Source organism: Acomys minous (assembly GCF_964271855.1).
Source record: "Acomys minous genome assembly, chromosome: 6".
Taxonomy (NCBI): domain Eukaryota; kingdom Metazoa; phylum Chordata; class Mammalia; order Rodentia; family Muridae; genus Acomys; species Acomys minous.
In genome coordinates this window covers 19,315,868-19,342,352 of record NC_140487.1, presented here as the reverse complement: position 1 = coordinate 19,342,352, position 26,485 = coordinate 19,315,868, and the positions used below count along the sequence as shown (strand labels likewise).

The window sequence follows — 26,485 nt, the reverse complement described above, 5'->3', positions numbered from 1 at the left end:
CCCCCTTCATCTCTCAAAAGCCACGAACTACTCAGAGAGGGTGGTAAAGAATGGGGGAGGCCTTGGGTGTCAGAAGTCTGTACCTTGCCCCCCAGAGATCAGAGGGGTGAGCCCCAGGCAGTGAGGCCCCCCTCGGCCTGGCTCCTGCCGCCCGGTCTAGGGACCAAACTGGCCCCCTGGTTGATCAACACCCGCCTCTAACCTCTACCCCAACTCCAACTGGGGAGGAGGGGGGGGACGCCACAGTCTAAATCCACCCTAGCTGGCTTCAATGAAAGCTGGCAAATCCGGCGAGTCTCGCAGAAAATTTATTCGACCCTAATTCAATTTTAAAGCGGATTTTTACTATTAAAAATGCTGCCGAGCAACACATTGAATTAATCTGACTGTACGGTTTTAATTACAGTGAGGGTTTCTCTACAAATCTGTACAAGACAGTGGCTGGCTCTCTGAGGATCCCTGCCTGATGAATTCCATTATCCTGCCCCTGGCTTTCCGCAGACGCCGGCGCGTGGGAGCCAGCTGCGGGATCAGGGCCGTTCCGCCTTCTCGGCTCCTGCCCCTCGCCCCTTCCTTCAACCCAGACCCACAGATACTCCGGGATGCCAGCCTGTCTGCTTGGGACTGCTGGACTGGCATCCTGAATTGCTACCCTTGCTTTTTTAATTGTTGGGCCCAACACTTTGGAGCTTCACAATCTTGTTATTAAAGAATGGTTCGTTTTGTCCAGGAGAGGTGGCTTCTTGTAATTTTTGGGTGGGTTTTCTTATTACAACCTTGCGGAAGTGGTCAGTGTGATGAGAAAAGAGCAGGCTGAGGAATAGGGTGGAGGTGGGGGGCGTAAGAGTAAAAGACTAGCGACTGGAGCGCTGGTTTGGCAGGTCTAGCCCACCCACCTCCACCCCACCCCCTCACTCCAGGAGTAAATGCGCACCACTGCAGGTCCGGCAAACCGGACTGCCTTTGTTAGTTTTAATTTTGTTAATTTGTTGTGGAACTAACATAAAGTGCTGTGGTACCCAGCGAACAAGAAAACCTACAAGCCACGCATAATAACAAAAGCAAGTTCACACTATCCTCAAGCAAGTTGCCCACTATGCTCTTAACTAAAACAAACAAACAAAAATGCCCACTATTTATTTATTTATTTATTTATTTATTTTTACTCCCTGACCCCAAAGGATGAGAAGATCAAATGCTAGCTTGTCAAGTGCCTCAGTGTGTCTAAAGAACCAGGGACTTTGAGTTTCCTAGGGAAGGAACCCCACTTCATGGCTTAAAGATGTCAAGCAACCTTTTTGTGCATAAAATTATTTAGAAGAACATGTAAAATATTTTCTCCCTAGAGTAGAAAGGAAAATTTCCTTGCTCCTAGATTTGAATAAAGAATTATTATTATTATTATGATGATGATGATGATGATGCAAACAAAAGAAAATAGAAATGGCACAGTAGTGATTTGAAGTTTTTTTTTTTTAAATCCCAATTTCCAAGGGCTGGCAAATCTATGGTAATCTAGGGAAAGTTCTATTAAAAAAGAATAAGTAATAAACTGTCTTCCCATTTATTGTGATATCCCAAAAATAAGAAATAAGTGTCTGTAAACAAATATGAAAATAATAGAATGTATATATACATATAGATGATATATATCATAGAAAAATATATATCATAGAATATATATGTTGGTTGGACACAACATGCTAATTTTCTCACTAGTAAAAGGGGTTTTCACCTAGATTTCTGTTTCCATTATAACAAAAGGATCAAAACGATGCTTTTCATCCAGGTTTCCCTGTAAAATGCCCCAAGCCTGGCTCTCATTTAATACAGAGACATTTGCTATGACTATATTATTGTTACTGCTGATGAAGAGATGAAAGAATTAAACAGAAGATGCTTCCAGGCATTTAGGGAGACACTGGGCAGCTATATTAACTCCTCATTAAGTCTAAAAATAGTCTGTAGTTTCCTGTTGCTGCCTGTTCCCTGCCACTCTAGGGCTTCATTTACTCTGCCATGGTCAGGGGTCCTTTTTTTTCCCAAAGACTGGTAAATGAAAACTGACTTATAGAATTCCTTCAAGTCTTCCTTTACCCTGCTACACTTCTCAGCACAACAAATATGGGGCAGAGGGAGGTCAGCATTGGTTTAGCCTAGATATTGAAAAGACAAAACATCTTGCATGTATCTTGTTTAAAACTAACTGTTTAACCATTGGAGATTTCTTCCACTCTCTTCTCCCTTGAGCTGAGTAGGAAAAAAAAATGTTTATGTATAGGGGATTAGGGTCTAGTGTTTGCTGAAAGAGAAGAGCCAAAAAGACTGTAAAAGAGAAGGAAGGGAAGGAGGAAGAAAAAGAGAGGGAAAGTAGGCAAACAGGTTTTCATGCACAATCCCAAAACAACGAAGAGGTGAGGAACCAAGCTGCTTTCAACCTTATTGCCACTGAGTTCTTTCAAGTAAAAAACCTTTGGGTGCAAACCCATCTGGAAATGAATTTAGGGAGAAGTTAAATCAATGATGGTGAGTGTAAGGACTTGGTTAGCTACGTACTTCTTAACACCATGAAATTCCAGAAGGTCTACAGTGGAGCCTCTAGCTTGAGGGTGTGCTTAGTTGGTATTCTTCAAATGATCACTTTTGAAAACCCTGATGAACTCTCCTGGAGGTCAGTGCCAGGTTGGGGTTTTCTGGGTGCCTGTTCTTGGGACTCAGGGTTATATCCCCAAACACCAGTGAATCTTCCTTTCGGACAGATAATACATAAGCCCATTTTTTAAACTAAGAGAACGTAGGAGGGGAAGATATAAACACAGGCATTATTACAACGTTGTTGCTAGAGAAAATACCACCAAAGTCTCAGGATTTTCTTGCCTAGGTTGGTTCTTTGGGCTAACCCTAAAAGTACCATCATTGGCCAGGGCCAATGATTGGAAAGGGATAGTGTTCTCTCTCCTGTCCTGGAGACTTTTCCGTGTGTGTGTGTGTGTGTGTGTGTGTGTGTGTGTGTGTGTGTGTTGGGGGAGGAAAGAAGGTTCTTGAGTCTCTAGAATATCTGGCACCCTTTCCTTATGCACACACACACACACACACACACACACACACACACACGGGGGGAGAGAGAGAGAGAGAGAGAGAGAGAGAGAGAGAGAGAGAGAGAGAGAGAGAATTTTATGTTAAATGAGGAAAGCACCAGCAGGAATTCTTTTTCCAGCAATGTCTCCCATAGAGAAGGGCTTCTTAATGCGGCTATGTAAATCAACACCGAGTTATTTCTTTGAATTCAAAGGCCATTTATCCAGGTCTAATTTCTTTAGAATTAACGTGATAACTGAGCCCAACTTAGCAACCAAACCCAGCCAAGTCCTGGACGGCTTGAATATACTGCCACAGCCCCCGCCAAGACTGGAAACCTTCCTGGGAGACCCAAGCCTTGCACGTGTGTATGCAAACATCCTACGGAACCAAACTGGGACGATTCTCAGACCCAGCGAACCTGTTCCTACACACCTACCCTTTCAAGATAGAAGCAGAAGGGGTTCAGACCGCAGCGAGCTAGTTTTTCCTTCTACCTATGGCGGACAGTAGTCCACAACATCTCAACACCTCAGCACCTTAAGTAGTAAAATGCAGTTTAGGCTTCCAATCCTGCCCCTCTAAAACTTTAATGAATGTTATTCTAATCTTGCAGGAACATATCCCCCCCCCCCAAAAAAAAAGCTTAGGCCTCCACATTTCTACGTTTACTTGCATTTTGAATGATAAAGGCTTCAGTGGCCTAACTAGCCCTCCTTCCCCTCCCACTGACAAGAGTTGGCGAGGTTCCCCGGAGGGCTAAACAAAAAGGAAGGAGCCAGGGCTGCGCGGGAGGCGCCGGGCCGAGGGCCCCTGAGGTGTGCGCCTTTTTTGCAAGGCTCTGAAAAGCCCGAAGTTTTGCCTCTAGCCCAAGAGATTGGCAGTAGGTTACACTAGGATGAAGAAAGGGTGACTTCTGCTGTTTCTGGTCTCAGTTTAACCAAGCTACTCCAGCGAGGAGCGAGGGTCGGAACTGCCCAAGTTCAGTTGGAGCAAAGCCACTTGGGCTCCAGAAAGTCTGTGCGAAGAACGCTGCACTTTTGCCAGTTGCAAGACCACACTGTGGCAGGCACTAACCGCCCACCCTTGGGCCACAATAGTCTTCTACCTTCTATGCCCTGGACTGGTGGGACAGTGGGAATGGTCATTCCTAAGATTCCAAGACCGCTGTCCAGCATGGTGAGCCCCCTGTGCTCTCACTACACTCTCAGAGCCCGCCTGGGCCACCAAACAAATCTCAACAAAACCATATATAACTACCCCTTAGCTGCACACTTGCACCCCAGGAACAGAAAGATGGGATTTTATCCACTATCTAGGGAGGAAGAGATAATAGCCCATACAGGACACCTGAACGGACACTTCCAACCTGCCCGGCTTCCTCATAATTTAAACAAACGAAGGGGAAATCCCTTTGTAAACAGACACTGCGCGCCTTAGATCTGGCGCTTTAGTGGCGAGAGGACATTTCCTGGTGCTATCAGGGTTATGGGCAGTCAGTGGGCAAAGCAGTGCACGTTGCGAACATTACGAACAGAACAGTGAACATTACGAACATTACGGGAGACACACAGAAACGTAAAGGGGAAGAAACGCCTTCATCGTGTTAACAGCAAGCTGCAGGGTATAGAGTAATAAAACTGCCATGTCTACCTGCTGGCTTTGAGGATATTACAAGCTGGGCGCGCAGCCCAGGCGCACCACCCGGGGTGGGGGGTGGGGGGTGCTTCTCTTTCCCGGACTTCCCTTTCCGCACTCCATCAGTCCCTTACCCAGCCCATCTTTCATTTTCCTAGAAGATGCTTTAATTCACTGCCGATATGTAAACGGCACCGATCGCGTTACATGTTCGCGTGGTTAAACTGGACCTCTTGTCAAAGGGGAACGAACAAGAGAGCCACTTAAAAATGAATTCAGAGTTACTGAACCGGCTCCCGGTACTCAAGAAGTTAAGCGGGAGCGTGTGTAACGCTGGCGAAACTGTGAAGAAAACTGGTCTTCTGATAAAATTAAAAAAGGAAAGGAAAGAAAAGGGCAAACTGGCCTGCGGGCGCTTCAAGACCCCGGCAGGTAGCTGGGAAAACCAATTAGCATAAGCTGCAGTGGGCGACTCCGGCTCAACCTGGAAACTGAGCGGCTGTGTCTGCTATCACCCTTACCTGGAGTTCCAGTGACAAGCAGCACCACTAAATTATCTATTCTAGGGTTCCTTGGGTCATGTAGCTTACGGGCTACAGACAAAAAATGTGCTAAGATATCCCAGTAGTTTTTCCAAAAAGGCAGACTAGTCCCGGCAACCGCCAGACATCGCCACACCGGCTTGCTACCCCGCACATTTCTCATTGTGGCTAAAAGCTCGCAGTTAGTTCCCTGCTCCCACTGAAAGCCCGCACTGAGCCCAGTGGGTAGAGTGAGGTCCTCAGATTTCACCCACCCGGTCACCACCGTCTGGCCATGCGGAATCCCGGAGCCTACCTGCCGCCCCAGGACCCGACCCCGATGCGGCCTGCCTTGCCATTCCCAGAGCCTATAATTGAGCTCGGTTCTCCTACCTGGTGGCTGAGCCTGAAGGAGGCCGCCTGGGTTCCGCTGTCCCTGCTCCGCAGCTTGGACCTAAGTGAATCTGGAGACCCGAGGGAGAAAGGCTAGATCCGTAGCCCTGAGCTGCTCCAAACTTAATGTCTTTCCCCAGTCCATCTTTGAAACAGAAGTGGTTCTACCACCTGGATGTGCGGATATAAACCCCCTTGCAAATAATAAATGGATTAATAATAACAAGGTATGAAGTTCTTTTTATAGAAAAAAAGGGAGAGAATTGAAACTAAATGCGGCAGTTAGACAACCATTTTGATAAGAGGATAATTGAGGCGACACTGGTGTATAATTAGAGGATAATTTATGCTATATCCACTTTTATTCCACCTCCCAAAATAAACCCAGTCCATAATCATTACAGGCAAATTGTTCTGAATTTTATAGCAGCAATTTGAACAAAGTACTGCAGTTAATCATGGGAGATTTTTGTGTATTCCTGATTAGAACTCTAATTGCCTCCTTCCAGAAGTAAAAATAACTGTAAAACGACTCTATTTTTATCATTAACAATGTTGACAATAAAATAAAATCAATTGGAATTGTAATCGAGAGACAAATTTAGGACGAAGGCACTTTTACTTGGGTAGTTTATATTGTAATCAAGATTTGCCAAACCACTAACCGCATGTATCATTTGCATATATTTGAAAGCATTACAGTAGCTTCTGTTTTCAATAGGGAAAAAAATGCATTACTGTCAGCCCTCCAACGATTCTCTTTCTGATCAGGCTGATGTATTATGAGGGTGGGAGGTGTTCATTCTCCTTTTGGGGGAGTCAATATGCAGGAAATAGGGCCTGAAACAGCAGGAATCTCGCCAGAGCAGGGTCTGACTTTTCTTTTTTACTACCCTCCCCCACATGAGGGGGTTCTTCTCCCCTCTTTGGTTTCAGTTGAGCACTTCTAGAAAAGCCCACAATGCCAAGGCGCTCCCTTGGGAATAGAATAGGGTTGGGGTCCTGAGGGAGGGGGAAGGTTAAGTGAGGGAGGGGGAGGTCTGGCTTTAAATGCTAGGGCCACTGCTTCTGAGCACAGGCATGGCAGCCTGAAAGGGTGCAAGTGAATTGAAAATGATCAGCCCCCAGGCAGCCTGTTCCAAGTTTCCAATCCTGGAAACAAGGGCTCCAGGGTATGGGGTTGGAGCTTCGATGGGATGCGTCGGCAGCCTACCGGGCGCCTCCCTCCGCCGCTGCTCCCCTTTAGCTCCAGGCGGCCCCAGGTTGCAGCTCTGGACTGAGATTGTAGTTGCTTAAGGTAGGCGAAGAACTCCGCAAGCAGCGCACACGCCAGTAGAAGCGGTGCGCCTGTGACGTCAGGGTGCGACTGACCAATAGGGAGGCGCTGCCCTTTGGAGACAAACCATTCGACTCGTGGCGTCTGCATCAAGTCTGAAAGCAGACGCGCAACTTTCGCAGAATCCACCTTAAAATCTCTGCCTTAAACTGCACCAGCCCCCAAAAAATCCAAGGGGGGAAACAAGGGGGGGAGAAGAGAGCAGATTCCCCCCTCCCCCCTCTCCTCTCCCATCCCTCCCCCTTCCTCCTCCCTTTGGGTTAACAAGGCCCTGCTCACTATATCTCTTTATATTAAATATATATATATTAGAGAAGAGCGAGGAAGAGAATCACCTCCGCCCCCTCCTTTTTAAATTTTTTAAAAAAAATTTTGCAAGGATCCCGAGAGCTAAGGTGGCTGCAAAGGGGAGAGCCGCGCGAGCCAAGTGGGGGAGGGTGAAGGAAACCCGGGAGAAGGCTTTCTCCAGCCCCCAAAGTTTTGATGATGACCATGACTACGATGGCTGACGGCTTGGAAGGCCAGGACTCGTCCAAATCCGCCTTCATGGAGTTCGGGCAGCAGCAACAGCAGCAGCAACAGCAGCAACAGCAGCAGCAACAGCAGCAACAGCAGCCGCCGCCGCCACCGCCGCCGCCACCGCCGCAGCCGCACTCGCAGCAGACCTCCCCGGCCATGGCAGGCGCGCATTATCCTCTGCATTGCTTGCATTCGGCCGCGGCGGCGGCGGCGGCGGCCGGCTCCCACCATCACCACCACCAGCACCACCACCACGGCTCGCCCTACGCATCGAGCGGAGGCAACTCCTACAACCACCGATCGCTCGCCGCCTACCCCTACATGAGCCACTCGCAGCACAGCCCTTACCTCCAGTCCTACCACAACAGCAGCGCGGCCGCCCAGACGCGCGGGGACGACACAGGTGAGAGGCCGCCTAGGCAGCTAGCTTCGCCCGCCTCCCCACTGCCTCCAACCCCTCCCGCCCCTCTCACTTCCTCCACGCCGGGCCCTCCGCCGGCCCCCTCCTGCGGGCGGCCCCGCGCGCCCCCAGCCGGGCCCCGAGCTCTCCCGCTCGCCTGGCGCCTGGCTGCCGGCCTCTCCCAGCCGGGCCCCTTCCCGCCGCATGGACCCCCGGCTGGTTCGCCTTGCGGCCGGCCTGGCTCCTCCGCCTACTGTACGCGGTTCCCAACTGCGCCCACGGGCTGAGCACTACCCTCTCTCTATGGTCCTTCCTCACTGCGCCCTCCAGCCCAGTGGGTCTGTGCGCCCTCTGCCTGGTCCCTTTCCCTCTCGATGTAACCTACGTTTGCCAAGACTGGGGACAATTCTGGACCACGACTCAAGGGCTAGTTAAAGCTTCCCCCACCTCACGCTGGGCAAGCAGTGGCCTACTTTGAGTGGGGCATCTGGTGCGCCCTGGTACTTGGAACGAAGCTGGTGCGGCCGATAGATACACTTAAACTAATGACAATTGGGGTTTTTCCTTCCCCGGTGAGCTTTGAGGTGTCCCTGCCCCCCACCGTAACCCGGCCCCCTCTCTCTGGGTTTTCGATTTTGGCCTCTCCTTTGTTCTTGGAGGCGAAGCAGAAGGCTTGGTCTTGGTAGCTCTCTGTTGTCCAGAGCCGCAGTCTGCCTTGGGCTGCTCTGAGCTCCTGCCTGTGTTTTGTTTCTGGGTTTGAGCCACTTGAGCAGAATCATTTCGAATATACGGAAGGGGCTTAACGCACCAAGCTTGCAGCTGGGTGACACCAAACGAACTGGCTACGTAAACCCCCGGGTGGCTCAGATACAGCTCCAGGCATTGTTTAAAAAAAAAAAAAAAAGCAGGCCAAGAAGCCACTCTCGGCCCAGAGATCAGAAGCCTCTCAGCGCAGCGGTCTCAAGAAAGCCGCCCGCGCTGTCTCCGCTGCAGCGGGAGCGCCGCTTTTATGTCGCGAGCTTCCTAGGTTCGACCACTACCATGCATTATTGTTAGGGCTAGAAACACGATCAGAGGGAAGCTTCCAGAGCCTCTGTGGACACTCGGCCACAGTGGACCCAAGGAGTTCAGGATATTAGCGGGGATACTACGAGGAACCCTTTTTAAACTTAGGGGAAACTCCTTGAAGGCCTTTTCACATGAGGGGGAGACGGCAGCAGTGGCCTCACAGGTGACCGCTCCTCTGTGTCATTTGCTTACAGATCAACAAAAAACTACAGTGATTGAAAACGGGGAAATCAGGTTCAACGGAAAGGGGAAAAAGATTCGGAAGCCTCGGACCATTTATTCCAGCCTGCAGCTCCAGGCTTTAAACCATCGCTTTCAGCAAACTCAATACCTGGCCCTTCCCGAGAGAGCCGAACTGGCTGCTTCCTTAGGACTGACACAAACACAGGTAATTCCCGAGAAGCCCGAGTAGCCCCCTTGAAATGCTGGCCCCGCTTGCAAACCGTGCAGAGAGCACACACACCAGGAGGAATTCTTGGCCTAGTCAACCAAGGATGGAAGGAGCTAAAATGACAAATGCCTGTGCTCCAGTTGCGCATTTTCCTGAGATCACAGTTTGGAGCAAATGACACGGTATTGAATGCTGGATTGGATTTGCATACACCAACCCTCTGCCCTCTGCGACCCCAGCTGAGCCTAGCATCTTTTGGTGAACAAATTCAATCAAAGCAGAATAACATGAAGTAGAACAAGTGCGTGTGCCCTCGAGTGTGTGTGCTTGTGTGTGTGTTTGTGTGTGTGTGTGTGTGTTGGGGGAGGTGTCCAGCTAGGAAGCAAAATAACAAGACCTTTCTTAAGGACCCTTTCCTGGGCCCTAGGAACTAATAAGAGTTTCAACTCACTGTCATAGGAAGAAAACTTAGGAGCCGAGACCAGCAGCAAAAGTTAACTAGACATATTTTCCAGTAGCTTAATAAAGGTGTCCATGCGCAAGCTATTCACCGCAGGGTGTGTAAGAGAGGGTTTTCTGGAGACTGCTTTAAGCTCGGTGGTTAAATCATCCTGGTACCTATAGTGAAGGTTGAGGTACCTCCCTGGAGCACAGAACTTGACAGAATTGAGAAACAGAGAGAATATGCCCCCAAGCCATGGCCTGGGACACCACAGATAAACAGCCCTGCTGACTTGAAAGCGGTGCTGGACATTTCAGCTTTCAAAGAAAGGGTCCTAGAGGTGAGTATATCAGGCTGCTCTCAAAAGCCAGCAGTTAAGCCAACTGCACGGGGTGCTGAGGCCTCGCTTCTGATGTGCATAGGCCTCTCTTTTGATGTGCATCGTCATCTAGCAAGGGTCCTTCAGGCCTAAGGAGACAGTTGCCAAGACCTTGCAGGAGGGTGTCTTCAGGCCATTTCCCTGAGCTCTTTTCAGCCAGCCTGGTCCCTATTGCCCTGTTGTCACTGAACATTTTTGAGGTTTGCTATGAAAGGACTCTAGACGCTCCGAGACTCTTATTATTCTTGGAAAAACAGATTCAGGGATTTTAAAGGTAAATGGCTACATCATAGGTTTTCTTTCATTAAAAGATTTGGGTTGTTGACTAACCGAGCTGCCAACACAGATTCCGGATTCTGTAGTTTTCAGAAGCCTTTTGACTTTTGGTAGCTATCCCAACAATCATGTGATGATTGATGACCTCTGTTTGCTTAAGCAACATACAAGGTGGGGAATGGGGGGGGTGCATTTCTAAATCCCTTAGGACTGGAGAGTATTTATAGTTGGAGAAAGATATCCCAGGCATATCCCCTGGCATGTGCACAATATGCATAGATATGTTCAAGGTGTTTTGTTGTGAACATACAGCCTTTAATCAATTCATAGTTATTTTCTACTTGCTGTGCATAGCATTATGAGCTTGGGGGTTGGTAAATATAAAAACTGAATAAACCAGAAAAGGTAAATTCAGTTATGCGATTGTGAGCCAAAATCTGCTCCATTTAAAAGTCCTTTATACAATCTTGGGCCCACTGATCTCATTTGATTTCTTTCTTAAAAATTTTTTTTCCTGATGCTTTAAAACCCAGGCTAGGACTCAACTGAAGAATCACAAGGACTGTAGGTATCCTAACAAGATGTGTGATGGGCCCAGAGTGGAGGTACAGAGATGGCTGGAAAGAGTTGAGGGTGGGCTTTTTGGTCTTGCAATGGTTGTTTTCTTCATGTTTATTTTTATATTAGTTCTCAAGCTGAGGATGACCATTAAAGGTACCAGTTTCTCGGTTATCTGGCCTAATGGTTGCTACATGTCTTGCAGGTGAAGATATGGTTTCAGAATAAGCGCTCTAAGTTTAAGAAATTGCTGAAGCAGGGCAGCAACCCACATGAAAGCGACCCTCTCCCAGGTTCAGCAGCCCTGTCACCTCGCTCGCCAGCCCTGCCTCCAGTGTGGGACGTTTCTGCCTCCGCCAAGGGTGTCAGTATGCCTCCCAACAGCTACATGCCTGGCTATTCGCACTGGTATTCCTCACCACACCAGGACACCATGCAGAGACCGCAGATGATGTGACTTGTCTGGGGGAACAAGCTAGGGAAGATTCTGGAGGATGCAAGGAGGATCCAGAACTGCATCTGCCAAACAGCCTAAGCAATGAACTCAGAGGAACTGTCCCTGTGACCTGGACACCTGCCCTCCCCCCCCCCCCCCCCCGTCCTCTCTTTCCTTCTTTTCTCTCTGTCTCATCTTCTTCTTTGTGTTTATTTCCTTTAATTTTTTTCTTATTTCCTAGCTTTATTTCTTTCCTCTCTTCTTTCCCTTTTCCTTTCCTCCTCCCTTTCTTCTCTCCATTCCCTCCCTTTCTGCGATCTCCTGTCTTCAGGAACCTTAATAAGTAACTTTGTAACACACACACACACACAGAGAGAGAGAGAGAGAGAGAGAGAGAGAGAGAGAGAGAGAGAGAGAGAGAGGAGAAGGAGGAGGCTGGCTTATGGGCCAATGTTCTGGGAACCCATCACTACAAGGATGTTTTCCCATCACACAGGGGGATCCAAGGCCCAGAGCCTCCTCTTTGGGATTCCCCACCCAAACGACCTTTAAAAAAAACAGATATTCTCCACCGGCAGAAGAATCTGCACAAACATGGCAGCATTTTTACTTGTTTAATGAGTTTAAGACATTATGTGATGAAAGGCAAGGATTTTGGATTCCTGAATTTTTATTTACCAATCCAAGACTGAAATAAAAAAGGAGGAGGAGGAGGAGGAGGAGAAGAAGAAGAGGAGGAGGAGGAGGAGGAGAATGGAAGGAACCCCCCCTCAATATTCCTTCTCCAAAGAAAGAAGAAAATTTGGCTGAAAAATTAGAACATTGCCACAAAGGAATCACTGCATGTCTTATCAAAATGCAATGACCAGGAATGATGACTCAACTAAATACAAACAGTAACAGCAACAAGAAAAATGCCCTTTGCATAACCCACCTCCAAACTCTGAAATGGAATCAAGAAAGACCAAGGAAACAACCAAAACCACCATTCTATTGCTTTGACGCCTTTCCTAGGTGAATAGTGGCATTCACTAAGCTAATAGGGACGTTTATATCAAGAAACATTTCTGTATATATTGTTGAATTTTAGTTGTATATATACTTTGTATGTTTTTGTCTTCTTTCATATATGGAGTAAAAGCCACAAAATGTTGGGAGTGTCCTCTATTTCTCCATGTGTTTTCCATTTTTCCTCCCTTTCCATTATATTTTCTATGTCTCTTAAAATAATTTTTGTTTCCTAATATGGGGTCTCTATACATACTTATCAAATGCCTGAAGAGATTTCAGCTTGCTCACACAGGCGTGGTTGTGTGAACTGTGGATGTTTTCTCGGCCTTTCATTTTAATTTTGTTGTGATTCATACGCATTTTTGTATTTACAACATTAGAATAACCCATTCCCAGGTTAAATTCTAGACATGCAGCCATTTCCAGTACTGTATCTGAATATTCTCCTTTTCCTTTTCCCAGCTAAAATAGTACAGCTATATTTGCCTTTGGAAGCATTTTTTTTTAAGTAAAAAGAGGAAAGAATAACAAATTCAGAAAGCACAGTGCACAATTTTGACTACTTAATGTTGAAAACCTGTAGCAAGCTATCGAGGTAGAAAAATGCACTATCCTGCAAGAAACACGTCCTTCCGATCTCGTGGAAAGCAAAGAAATAATGAAAATGAAAAGTCCTTTCGTCATACAAGCAGGAAGCCCCATACTGTGAGAATTAATGGCTACAGACCTGGGCATCCTTCAAATTATGAACCTTGAAACCACTGAGCCATTTATCAGAAGTCAATAGAGATACTCAGAGTGCTCCATATAATGACAGCGACATACAGTCGTGCAAAAGGACAGTCACTATAATTAGACACAAAGCAAAGACTACTTACCAATATACCCGTTCCTTTTTTTGTTGAGCAACTTCCACGCTCAGTCAGTCTTCAGAATGGCTTAAAACCGATCAGTCTTGTCATTTTCTAGCATTCGCATTGTTACATTAGGAAAAATGTTTTCTTTTCTTTTTTCCCCCTTCCTACTGTGAAACTTTGGGTTCGTAGCTCCCCAGGATCAATTCTGAACAAAGCCTCCAGCTGCAGTGCCATCCAATTTGAAGCAGACATTGGGGACAATTTAAGGTTTTTATCCACAAGAAGGTTTTTTTCCATTCTCTTAAATGCAGCCATAATTAGAGTAATTTTTCATGTAGCCCGCTGATTACAGCGTTTTTACCGTCAAAGATAATTACCTGTAATTTTCTTCCACTTTTAATACTAAAAAGCCATCTTTATTTAGATTCAGGAACAGGAAAGGCGAAACAAAAGAGGGAAATTATTCTGTTATTCATACACAAATTGCAGAGACGTAGGACCTAAAATTGAAAATTAACCAAAATTATAATGCTGAAAAAGAATGGAAGAGGCTGCAGACGTACAGCTGGTAGTGGGGCTTTGCTGAATTATTCAAATTATGTTAGAGAGAAAGCTACCATATATCGAAACCAACACTAATTTTTCTTTAAAAAAAAAATTCACCAAATATATGCCAAACCACTGTGAGTGTGTAGAATTCTGAAATCCAGAAAATGTATGGTACTGTGTTGTAGGTGGGGTGACTATGTTTCTGCATTCATCTCTATCTCTTACTTAACATGAGCTTATTTACACAGATTCTGTCAGATAGGCCCCCTGGAACTCTCCTTGGAAATGGGCTCCCACTGGATCCCCTGAACTTCATGGGTTAATACTTTCTCTCTTTTATAATGTATTGACCTCCCCCCAAACCCACCCAGGAAACTGATTCCTCCTGGAGGGATTGGTAGGAGGGGCATGGATGACAGGCATTGCCAATTGAGGTGTCTACTGCGCCTCCCCACGTTCAAACTTCCTACTAGGCTGTAGAGTTTGGGTTCCAAAGCCCTGTTCTGACTAGTCTAAGGGGGTGGGGGTGGGGGCGGGGAGCATAGCTATTGGGTAGAGGTATAGGAGAGAGACAATTTCTCCTCCTCACTAATAAATAAGCACCTTGATATCTCTGGACACAACTTAGTGCAAATGTTCTTGCCACCGCAGAAGAAAAGCTTTTCTCTCTGCGGGGTGGGGAAATCAAAGACATTGTGGCATCCTGCACTACACATTTCTAGCTGCTTATAAAATCTCCCGGCTCAGGAAATAGTGTCATCTGTAGCTAGAACAGCACAGCTTCTTGCCGGTATCTTTCTTGGTACATAGACTAGACTGGTTCCTTGACTTAATATGTTGTCAGTTCTGTGTCTCAACCCATCAGCCCTTTTAACCCCAGGGTCACAGCATTTGGGTTCAGCAGGCAATAAGCCCCAAGATTTGGATACCTTTCCCCTCCCCCATCACACACACACACACACACACACACACACACACACACACACACACACACGATAGCTCTGCTCTAAGCAAGGCCCTAAGGAACAGCCTTGAAGGGCTTCAGATCCCACTTATTCTACAAACTTTCCTCCAGCTGGAGAGAAGATGTCCAAAGGGCTGCAAAGCCCAGAGATTCAGGCACACCTGCTTTTTGCTAACATCCTTCCGCATACCTGACTGCAAAGAAGCAAGCCACACAGCCAGTTCTGTTTGATCTCCTGATACCTCAAAACCCAAAACCATGGCCGCATGTAAAAACCTCAATGTATTTACCTAAGATCAATTGTAAGTAACAATTTTCAGACAGATTTTTTTTAGCTTGGAGTCTCAGGCTCCTTCCATACCTCTCAGAAAACTGTTCCTTTCCTGTCTCCAGTCACAAACTACATCAAACACATCAGCTGCACAGAAGCCAGACAGGCAAATCAGGTTCTTAAGGATACCATTTGCATCACATCAACTATTTTACTGTTAAAGGAAAATAAACTGTCAGAACCAAAACCCGGAAAACAAAGTTTCAGTTCAAGTAAACCACAGCAATACATTATACACAGCTTGGAGAGTGTGAGACAAGGAATGAAAAACGGTGCCTAGAAGTATGCCAGAAATAAAAACTTACCCCAGTGAATATCTCTTAAGCAGTGATCAGGCTCTAGAAATCTATACTGAGCCGAGGCACAGGAGAGTATTTTTCTGAGTCTCAGGGCAGAAGCTCTGTCTCTATATTCTTGGTTGAGTGAGCACATCCAGGTGTGAAATTGTTTGCACACCCCAGCACCTCTTATATTGCCAGCAAAATTAGCTGTTATTACTGTCACTGTTTAGTGATGGTTAGCGTGATACAAAAAAAAAAAAAAAAGCTGCTGTAATCAAGACCTGGCGCATCTTTGCAAATTACAGATAATTGTAAACGTCCAGATTATGATAATAGCATCCTAATCCAGCCTGCAATATAATTATTACAGAGTGTTACATCTGAAACTGTCCAGTAGGGCTAATTCAGCCATTATTTAGACCCTATTTTTTTGCACTGCAAATGGGTTGCTGAGTTGAAAATGTACGATTGTAATTTCACGGGGCACTCAATGAGTAATGGTATAGGAAGAGGAAAATACAAAAGTGAAATGTGAACAGTAGCGATCAAATCAAACCCTGAAGGACAAAAGACTGTTTGATTCATATGGAAAAAGAAGAGCCAGAATTAAGAAAATAGCAAATCAGTGGTCTGAAGTATTATGTGTCCAAGTCTTCAACAGTGCAGAGCTGAAACATTTGCAGGGGCTGCTGCTGCTGCCTACAGTCTCAACTAATCCTTTCTTCTTTTAAAGATATTCTTGTCTTTCTTCCCCCCACCAAAGCATTTCCCTACTTTTAAAGGTGCCCTTCCTTTCTCAGCCCCTCCCCCACAGCAAAGAACGTTTGTCAGTTTCACCATTGTTTCCATCCCAGAATGTGCCTGTCACTTGTTTATGAACATATTCTTAAATGAATTTGCAATTGCTCTTGTCACCAAAGCAAAAATGCCCTGGCTGCTTAAGAAGTGTCTCTGCCCTCCATCTTGGCTCTCTTTTTACAACGAGGAAAGCTATAGCGTGTCCTAGAGGATATTAGGTGAACGCGTATTAATTGGCATTAATTAAATATACCCAACTGGGAGGCTGCCATCTTCACTTGGTTTGACTATTTGTTTTAATTTCATCATTAGCTTTATTAATTAAAACCTTCCCAAATAAATCAATCTGGCTGCTTCTACGTCACAATATGCCTAACAGGGCAAGGTTCTTCAGCACCTTCAAGCAGGAGAGGACAAAATGGAAAGCGGTCGGGGAGTCAGAGTGAGAGAGCTGGAGAGAGGTTGGGAGACTCTTGCTGGAGCCAGAGTCAAACCCTCCGAGGATTCTATTGCCTCCAGTAGTATATACCTCATGCCCTCTCTGCAGTAAATCCTGCTCCAGAGTCCCAGTCAGAGGTACCCAATGACCTTGTTATATCAGGAGGTCAGGTTTTCCATGTTGACCACAGAGGATTTCCTGGCCTTCTTCTCCAGTCTTTAGGCCAATTGTGTTGATTTTCCTTCCTCTCAAGAATACCTTACAGACCTACAAGCTGCCCAGCCTGGGCCACCCTGCAGGGTGGCAAGCAGGCTCCCTAGCTCCTGTGAATTTAAGGGCAATAATGAAATGTCCCCTGTTTAGTGACCCCTGTTTATAGATGAAAGTTGAGTCCATATCCAGCAAGCGCCCTCCACCTTGCAAATGGTATGTGGCAGAAATAGTCCTAGGACGACAATAACCTTCCAGTGGTAGTCTCTGTTTTCACGCCTTTCAAGGAAAAAAATGCTTTAAAATAAATCATAGCTTGGGTACTGTTTACCATCCCTCACTCCCACCCACTTCTTAAAAAAAAAAAACAGTAGATCGTGTATGGTATGGTGGATTCCACAGAGAACTGGTACTGAAACGAGGGGGGGGGAAGGGAGGGAGGAGAGAGAGAGAGAGAGAGAGAGAGAGAGGTGCCATGTAGGTCATGAAGTCTTTTGTCCCCCCCCCCCCCCGTGGTGAAAGGTCATAATGTGTAGCATTTCACGGTTTTATATAAATCTTGGTTTAGGATGTGGAGCAGACTCAATAATACATGTGCTTCTGGCAAAGATACCTATCTTTTCGGAACCCCATAAATCAGAATTCCAAGAGAACAAGAGTGCAGAAACATTTAATTGCTGTAAAAATCGACTCCCTCTCCTTTAAAGAGAGATTCGCGTAACTTCTCAGCCTCTATCTTCAAGGTATAAAGTATATACTAAAAGTATATATCTCAAAGTATAAAGCAGGTTATTTCATTACGGCGGGCAGCCCTCGATGACTGAAGGGGAAGAGTCCTCCATCCCTCATACCTGGAGCAGTAGACACGTTGTGTACCTTTTGCCTCGCACCTCTAAGAAATCTGAAGTAAGGGCTGCGTGTAGCCGCTACAGGCTGAGTAAAGAAAGAAGACTTAACCAATACCACGTATACCACAGAGATTTAGTTTATTATCGAGGCCTAAATTTCGCTTGGACTGGAACTGGGTCGAAAATATGTAAGGTCTGCGGTCAACCAGTAAAGCAGTGGAGGGGAGCCTGGAACCCGGGGGCGAAGCGAGCCGAAAAGCCTCCTCCCCCAAGCCGGTGGGAGCCTGCACCCAACAGGTGGCGAGGGGTTGGTTGAAAGTGGAGGAGATGGGTGACCTCAGACTGATTGCACTTCTCAGCCGCGTCTCGGAGCTACTGCCCTCTGGGTGAGCCTTCTCCAGGGCTGAGGAGCTCAAGGTTGGCCAAATCCCAGTGGCCAGTGGGAGGCGCTGGATTCAGGAGGTGGAGGAGATGGGGCCTGGAGGAGGAGGTGGCTGAATAGTCCTCAAGGTTCCTCTTTGGGAACAACAGGAAGTAAGGGGGGGGGGAGTGCAGAGCTGTTTTCAGCAGGCGTCTAGGGCAATTCGAGGTGGAGAGTGCTCGGTACTGAACTGTGGAGGCGGCAGTGCGCAATAATGCCTGGCACAGGCACGCTGTGGGTGACTCTGAAAACGACAGCGGGGATACCGCGAGCCGCTGGGCGTACTGAGCGATCAAAGGAGTCCTAGGAGGCTGGCAGGCGCGCCTTGGGTTGTGGGATAAGGGGCGGGAGAAAGAGGGTTGTCCTTAGGCGGAGAGATGCTGATCTAGCCAGTGTCCCTGGGAGGGACTGCGTACACATCTTTGTGTAGGTCAAAGCTCTCCTATGCAAGGCCGAGGCCTGGGGTGGATCCGAGAGGGAGTGGACTGACTCCCCGGGAAGGTGCCCAACGAGAGGGAAAGAGCGAGCAAGCGAGAGTGTGAGATCAAGGGTAGCGAGGTCTGCGGGTTCTTCAGTGTGTGTGTGTCTCAGGCCCTGTGGCTCAGCACTGGAGCCGCCTGGCACCCACAGGAATGCTGCTTCCCTCGGATCCCCAGGCTGCCTCTTGTCCCACAAGGAGGTGGCCGCCAGGAAAAAAGGGGGAGAAAGGGGGTAGAAACCCGCCTAGCCCAACCCAAGTCTCAAACAAAGGCCAATTTATCTGATCTTCTTCAGGAGGGCCCGGGAGTTGGGCAGGGCACCGAAGAAATCACTCAAATCCTGCCAACACGCCCTGGGCTCCTGGGCTTTGCAGGGAGGTATCAAGATGAAGATTGAAAGTATTGGGGCGGGAGGTGGGGGTCCGCTGTAAAGAAAATTAATCCCGAAGTCGGCTTGATTCATCTTGTGGGCTTGAGGCAGGGAACTACACAAGAGCGGAACAGAATGAACAGGCGCACGTGACTCCTACTTTAAGTCCAGGGCAAATGGGGTCTGCCAGAGTCAAAGTACTGTGTGGAAGGATATGCTTGTTACATAGAGGAAGAAACAATGGAAAGAAAAGGAAGGTGAGAGGGAGGGCAAGAGAAACCGATATTTTTAGACTTTGCTGAGATCTGTTATTTTTACATCCTTGGGCGCAGGACTGTAGGGAGTTAAATTCCCTGGGGAGAATCCCCGCGGTGCCAGGAAAGCCCGTTGCGACTCACTTGCCAGAATATTTTTATTCACCGCTCCCCAAGCAAGATTTTTTTTTTAATCGCAAGACAAGAGACCATTGCTAGTGGAGTAAGTGAGCTTCGCACAGGGGAAGGAACCCTAAAACCAAGTTCCCCCATCCTCGCTGCTGTACTAGGCTTTTGGTCCCGTAGCAATTGGCTGTGGTGTCCTTAACAACTCGCAGTGCCCCAGATTGGAATGAAGGGTGGTGATTAAAGAGCATCACTCTTTTTCCCTGAGTAGAGTCTGGATCCGCCCTTCCCTCCGCTTGGCTGGGTCTGGGGGTTGGAGCTAGTGAAGAAACTACACACAAACCCTTCTCCACCAGGAATGGGAGCAAGGTAGAGCTTGTTCCAAGCACACTTTGGACACTCCTGGGTACCAGTGGGAGGGAAATACTGGGGGGGGGGGTGGATGCGTCACACTCCCCCAACCTTCCCAAACACGCCCTGGGGTGGGGACAGGACCAGGACCGTGGCCATCTGAAAGCCAGGTCCTGGAAATCAAGACCAAGCCTTTAGAGAGCTCTGAGCTTTTTTTTTTTTTTTTTTTTTTTTTTTTTAATGTAATGGAAACTACAAAGAAAAGCAGAAAATAGACACACACACATCTCTTTCCCTACTCTACGCTGTGCCACTGCAGTAAAATAAAATGAGGCTGGGGCCTCCCCTAACATCATCACTCCCCACAGATGAAGTGGAGTGAGGACAGGGCATAAATAAACAAACAAACAAACAAATAAATATTGGACATGCATTCATGCTTATGCAGGGCTCACTAGCCCAGGCTGCCTGGAAATGTAATTTTGCCACCCCCCGGGTCTAGCGTGGGCTTGGTATTACTTGTGGAAAAGAAAGAGAAACGAGAAGAAATGGAGATAGAAGTTTGGTGGGAAGGAAGGAATGGGAAAAGATTGGAGAGACAGAGACAGTAAATGGCCCAAGGGCACACAGCTTGCCTTCTCAGCTCTCACTGCTGGAAGGGTTCTCTCTGATAGCCTCAGATGACACGATGTAATTTTTATGTTCTAATCCCCCTTCCCCAAGAGGGCTCTTTTTTTTTTCTTGTCGCATTTATTTCAACTGATTTCCTAGCTGTGGAATATTTCCCATAAATCTAGTAATTTCCAACCCTGCATATTCCTTTAGTTTCATCAAGAAATAGACTTAGGTGGACTACAGGACAGCCAGCCACAAGGAGGCCTATAATTCAGGCCTGAGGGCACAGCTCTGGACTCAGGCTGTAGCTTTTGATGTCTATAGGCAGATGTAAGGGAGGACAAGCCAGGGGCCAGCTTGCTGCAATGCCTACATGCTTGCCTTAAAGATGGCTTCACAAAGAAACCCCAGCGAACATCCCAATTCCTACAGTTTAGAACGAGCTTTGCCACTGTTCTATGTAAAAGTAGATGGAAGTAGGGGGCTGCTTCAGAAAAAAAAAACCATGAAATACAGATGACAGTGAAAGATGACTATGATAAGAACATTATCTCACATGAAATGAAATCAATATAGGGCCTCACACCCCCCTTTCCTCTCCCTCTTTCCTTTTTTTCTTTCTTTCTCTTTCTTTCTTTTTTAAAGGGCTGTTCTATGCCTCCATACTCCTTGCTTGGCCTATTGTTTTAGGATCACAGTTGTTCTCAATCCCTTTGATATTTTCTTGACTGAAAGAGTCTGGCGGCATATAGCCATTAGGAGTCCAAGGCATAAGCTAAGACATGCTATGTCCCAAAAATTTCATATTTTTGAAAAATATAATAGAAATGAGAGCAGATTTCCTTTTCTTTTCCTTCCTCATCTTGAGACAGTTCTTTCAAAAGGACTGTAATTTGTCTAATTGCAATGCACATGTGGACGGGGAGGGGACTCCCCACCAGAATCACTTTGAGCTGAGAATTCCAAGTTACTGGGGGATTTCTGTTGCCTTCTTACTCACACGCGGTAGGATAAATATATTTAATTTTAATATTCTTTTCTACCCAAAACAACTGGAGTTATATTTAATATCATTTAAATGGTTTCGTGGTTAGGGGGAGGGAAACCCCAAAACATGACAGTACTATAAACAGGCCACATATGCAGATACATAAAAGCCAGCATCCAACACAAACGTACTTCTGTTACCACGCAGCTCCTGACTTTTGCTTTGCATTGTTGGATTTCTGGAGAATTTGTCTGTTCTTAATCGTCTGCATACAACCCCATTAGCTAGTTATCAAGGGGCCAAAAAGGAACCGTTTTTTTTTTCATGGTCGAAATAATTTTATTTATCCAGAATATACAGTTTAATTCCTCTATCTACACTTATTTACACGGTTAAAATAACATTGAAAAAAGTCTTTTGAAAAGTTGAGGTCATAGATTTCAAGGCACCATTGATAGTGTCCACAGTTGCGCAAAAAAAAAAAAAGTTCTTTTCGTAAAAAAGGGGGCGGGGTCTTTTGAAATGCAATAACTTACATGCAAAAAAAAAAAAAAGAGCTTTACACGTGAATATTATTGTCTCCATTCTCCAAACATCCCCGTATGAATTCCTTTCTTTCAGATTTCTAAAACAGCAAAAACACTGTAGTCCCAAAAATGAGCAAGAGAGAGCAGCCCATTTAATAGAGCGTCCCGGAGGCCAGTGCCAGCGGGTGCTGCAAGGAGCCCGGTGGCGGCAGGTGGGAATTGATTGAGCTGGCTGCGCTTGGGTACCAGGAAGCCGAGTTCTCCAGATAGCTGGACGCGGGGGACTGGTTGGAGGTCGGAGGGTGGGCATGAGGGTGGTGGCTGAGAGAGCGGGATGAGCCCTGGGGCTCCCACACCGCTGGTGACTGTGGGGAGTTACACGCCATAGGGTCGCTGGAGCTGGGACTGTGCTCCGGGGGCATCTCCCCGTTTTTCATGATCTTCTTGATCTTGGATCTTTTGTTCTGAAACCAGATTTTCACCTGGGTGGGGGAACAAAGGCACACGTTACCGGGACACTCAGAGGTTGCCCGCGCCTTTCCCTGGGCGATGAATGAAGGCTCTTCTGGCTCCTAGGCTACCCTGCCTGGTATCTCCCAGCCGCTGCAAGGAGAAGGATCCACAGAGGGAGCCCTGGCCAGCACAGCCGGCACTGCCTTCAGGAAGAGTGCGACCCCAAAGCTTTGTCTTTTATTAGCTCTAGATCTGGTCGCACGCGTGGGCCTGTACGTCAGTGTACCGGGAGGCCACCTTCTTCTTCTCAAAGGCCAGAGCCTCAGCCCCCCCCCCAACACCTCCGGGGGCGGGGGGGGGGGAAGGGGCGTGAGCTGGACTGAAGGCGCAATGTGCCAAGGGAAAGGAGCGACTTCCCAATCTCCTGTTGGTCTGACTCTCTTCAGTGCACCCCACACCCCACCTCCCCGCCCCTAGCACTGGAAGGCCAGACTCTGCCAGAAGCTCTGGGCGGCGACTAGAACATTCTTTACTCTAGGCCCCACTGGGTTGGAATGGGCGGAAAAAGAAGCCGACAACCCAGGAGGGTTTCCTCGTGCAACAGCGCCCCCCACCTCGCGACCCTCTGGCTGCTACCTCAGGGGCAGGACACGACAGGGCGCGACGATCCAGGCCTTTGCACGGCCTAAGCCCACCACCAGGCCAGTAGTACCTAGCAAGCTACTCATTGTGAAGACACCCAGACATTTCTCAAGAACGCGAGAGAGATGCCCACCCCACCCCACCCCTGAAATACTCCTCCCCTTGTTTTCACTCTGGAACGTTGGTCCCCAGCCCTTGGTGCCTAAAGCAGGAAGGCAAACGACGAATCTCGCGCCCACAGCCCTGTGTCATTAACAGCAGGCCTGACTCATGAAGGGAAGGATGCAAGGGCTAGTGTCTTTCTAGCTGTTAAGTTTTTGCAAAGTGCTTAGAGAATCGGCTCCAGCCAGTCGGCACCGAACCTTGCAGCCCAGCCTGGCTTGCAGGCGTGGCGGGGCCGGTACCCGGCGGCGGCCGGATTTACCTGTGTTTGAGTCAGTCCTAGAGAGGCGGCCAACTCCGCGCGTTCTGGCAGGGCGAGGTACTGTGTCTTCTGAAACCTTCTCTGTAATGCGGCCAGCTGAAAGCTGGAATAAATAGTCCTGGGTTTACGAACTTTCTTTGGTTTACCATTCACCATCCTCACCTCTGGCTCCGCCACTTCTTTCTCTAAACAATCAAAACAGACCAGGTTAGAGCTTCCGGGCAGACAATGGCTCTTTTGCAAGGGGCCCTTAAATCACTGAAGTTCTGTTTGTTTTTAAATATGTAGTCACCACTCTTTTCCAATACCACCAGCTTGGCTTTTCAAACCCCAGTGAAGTCGGTCCCTTCCCCAAATCATACGTAGAAGAGGCGCCGAATCCCCCGTTGATAGCACGCATGAGGCACTTTGTGCACACCAGCGGCTTCTTAGCTTAAGGGATGGAACCCTTCAGCGATGCTTACTTCATTATTTTTTTTCCCCTCCCTGCGTTCACCCTGTGCGTTTCTGGGACGCGAATAGCCACTCCACTCCCAGTGCGTCAAGCGAGAGAGGCCCTGGGCCATGACCCTGCTTCTGTCGGCGTCTGTTCGGGCGCCCGCAGAGGCTAGACGCTTGGGCAGGGAAGACGCTAGCCAAGGTCTCCAAAGTTCAAAGACCTACAAGCAAACTATGTTCCTTCACTACCAGCGGCGAGCGGTCGGCCAGGGCCGCAGCAGACAGAGAGCCGATTATGCAGCCCCCATAATCTCACTGCAGATCTGCGAGGGCACAGATGTGTCTGGTTTCTTTTACAAATAGACTTAATATGTTCTTGGCAAAAAAAAAAAAAAAAAAAAAAAAAAAAAAAAAAAAAAAAAAAAAAAAAAAAGAAAAGAAAAGAAAAGAAAAGAAGAAAAAAAAACCTTCCCCTTACGCGCGAATACAGAGACAGCAAGAGGAACAGACTCAAAGTCAATGAGAGATATATTGAAAAGGAATCTGTAGTGGAGGTATTTTCGTAGTAAAGGGGCGGCAGCCTGGTAGAATTTTGACTGTTATAAATGTACACCGCTGGGGTCCTGTGAACCAATGTTTTGCAAACATGCCCCTCGGCCACATGGCCCCTTCCCCCTACTAGGACCTGGAAGTGGGAGAGCCTGTGTGTGAAGTTGCTGCCAGAGGAAGGGTGGAGGCTCAGGCACGGCTGTGGTCTCCACTCTACTGGAGTAGGGGATGCTAATATTAGCAGCTTTATTAATGTGTTAGTGAGGAGAGATCAAAATCGACCAGTAAAACTTCTCCACGGAGACCTCGCGTCTCTTATTTACCGCCCAAGCTCACTACCCCATTGTAACTCTCTTAGGAAGTTTCAAGGTGGACAAAAAGGGGGGGGGCGTGAGGAAAGCACCTATGGAGAGAGTTGGGGGGGCGTGATTCCTCTAACAACGTGACCTCTTAGCAACCCTCTGCTATTTTAAATGGCTTTTTTGTATGTAGAAATACCTTGGATAAACCGCAAAGTTCCCAGCTCGCATTTCTACTACAGGCTGCAGCCCTCCGGGCCCGCAGGCCACCCGGTGACTGGCGGCACCCGCACTGCGAGGCCTCGGGGCGCTTCTCAGGCTAATCCGGACTAGATTTTACTAACTCAGCATGCTCACCCAGAATTCCAACCAACTTTCCTTTTATTACGCAAACACCACTGGGGCTGCTTGATTCTTTCCCCTCACCCCTACCCTCTTTGCAATCTAGTTGGCTTTCTGGCTAGGCAAGTTAGGAATCTAGGTAAGAAGGGAGCCCCCCGAGGGGCGCTAGAGGGGCAGCACCCGACTAAACTCCCCAAATTGCCTGTATGAGATGATTTCCCTTTTCCAGTCCCGTCCCCCACTTCCTTCTGCGAAGCACCCTACTACGGGTGCGGACAGCGTGGCCCTCATCTACCACCCCACTTCTCCCCCGCGGGGTGACGATGCCCTGGGTACCTGCCTCCCGCCCCCGCACGCCTACCTGGCTGGCTGGTGGCACTCGGGACTCGGTTGTAGGCGCCGCTGTACTGGTGATAGGGGCTAGTGTAGCCGTAGTCGGCATAAGCCTTGGCCGGATAGCCGGCTGCGGAGCCGTTCACTCCATGGTACTGGTACTGGTAGGGGTTGAGCGCTTTGCCGTAGGAAGCAGAGGTAGGAGAGCAGTAGCCGTGCGGGGCGGCCCCCGCGGGACTGTAGTAGTCAGAATCCGTGGCCGACGACTCCGGCAAAGTTGGCGATTCCTGAGACGGATGGTGCATGGCGGCAGACGTCGGGAACGGAGCTTGGAAGTCGCCGGATCGGATGCTGGGAACTCTTCTGTCAAACACTCCTGTCATAGCTCCCCGACGGTGGTTGTTCTGCTGCGGCGGCGGCTGCTGCTGCCTGAATTGGCTGTGGAGCTGCTCTGGTCTAAGCAGACATGGCTGTGGGAGTGAGGGAGGAGGAGGAAGAGGAGGAGGCGGCGGCGGGGAGGAGGAGGCTGGGAGTCGTGGAGGCTCTGTCTCCCGCAGGCTGACTGCTGGCTGAGGCGCAGCACAGCCTTGGTTAAATCCTTAATTGCGCGCTTACGCACAGCGGGGTGGATCGGGTTCCATTGGCCAGGGCCTCCGGAGCAGAGCTACACCCTAACTCGTCCAACTAGTTTTAGCACAACAAAGCATTGCTTAAAAAAGGGGAGGAAGGGGGGGGGTGCACAAGGAATGAGTGTGTGTGTGTGTGTGTGTGTGTGTGTGAGAGAGAGAGAGAGAGAGAGAGAGAGAGAGAGAGAGAGAGAGAGAGAGAGAGAGAGAGAGAGAGAGAGGGGCTACATGTTGTTGCCTGTTGGGGGAGGGTCTCAGTCGATCTGCTTTTCGAGAACAGCAGAGACAACCAAAGCAGCTCCAGAACCCAGGCCTGTGCAGTTTGAAGGCAACGTGTTCCAATCAGCGGTGTCCAGAGTACACATTCAGAGGATGTGGCCCATGATGCTCTTTTCTTGCTCCACGCCTACCTGTCCTACCCTCCTCCACCAATACAGACTGTACAACTGAACACCGATACGGGAACGTGCACCTAGGAGAAGGGGAAGTGTTAGATGAAGGCAAGAGTAAATCGAGAGCAGTATT

General features: G+C 48.1%; 2 protein-coding genes across 3 annotated transcripts; one reads left to right on the top strand and one right to left on the bottom strand.

Moving 5' to 3' along the window:
* The first annotated feature begins 7,073 nt into the window (after positions 1–7,073).
* Positions 7,074–12,602, top strand: DLX6 (distal-less homeobox 6). The gene is made up of 3 exons (XM_084788053.1): positions 7,074–7,888; positions 9,148–9,341; positions 11,205–12,602. Exons 1-3 carry the CDS (start codon positions 7,450–7,452, stop codon positions 11,454–11,456), a joined length of 885 nt encoding a protein of 294 aa, XP_084644179.1. The 5' UTR covers positions 7,074–7,449; the 3' UTR covers positions 11,457–12,602.
* A 9,154-nt stretch (positions 12,603–21,756) lies between these two features.
* DLX5 (distal-less homeobox 5) lies at positions 21,757–26,273 on the bottom strand. 2 transcript variants are annotated; one of them, XM_084787251.1, is made up of 3 exons: positions 25,363–25,933; positions 23,374–23,558; positions 21,757–22,336 (listed from the first exon to the last, which is right to left on the bottom strand). In XM_084787251.1, the coding sequence occupies exons 1-3, from the start codon at positions 25,715–25,717 to the stop codon at positions 22,007–22,009; spliced, it is 870 nt and encodes a 289-aa protein (XP_084643377.1). In that variant the 5' UTR covers positions 25,718–25,933; the 3' UTR covers positions 21,757–22,006. The 2 variants fall into 2 exon arrangements, with proteins under 2 accessions (XP_084643377.1, XP_084643378.1); XM_084787252.1 differs by lacking the exon at positions 21,757–22,336 and having other exon boundaries at positions 23,384–23,476; positions 25,363–26,273.
* Positions 26,274–26,485: the final 212 nt, after the last annotated feature.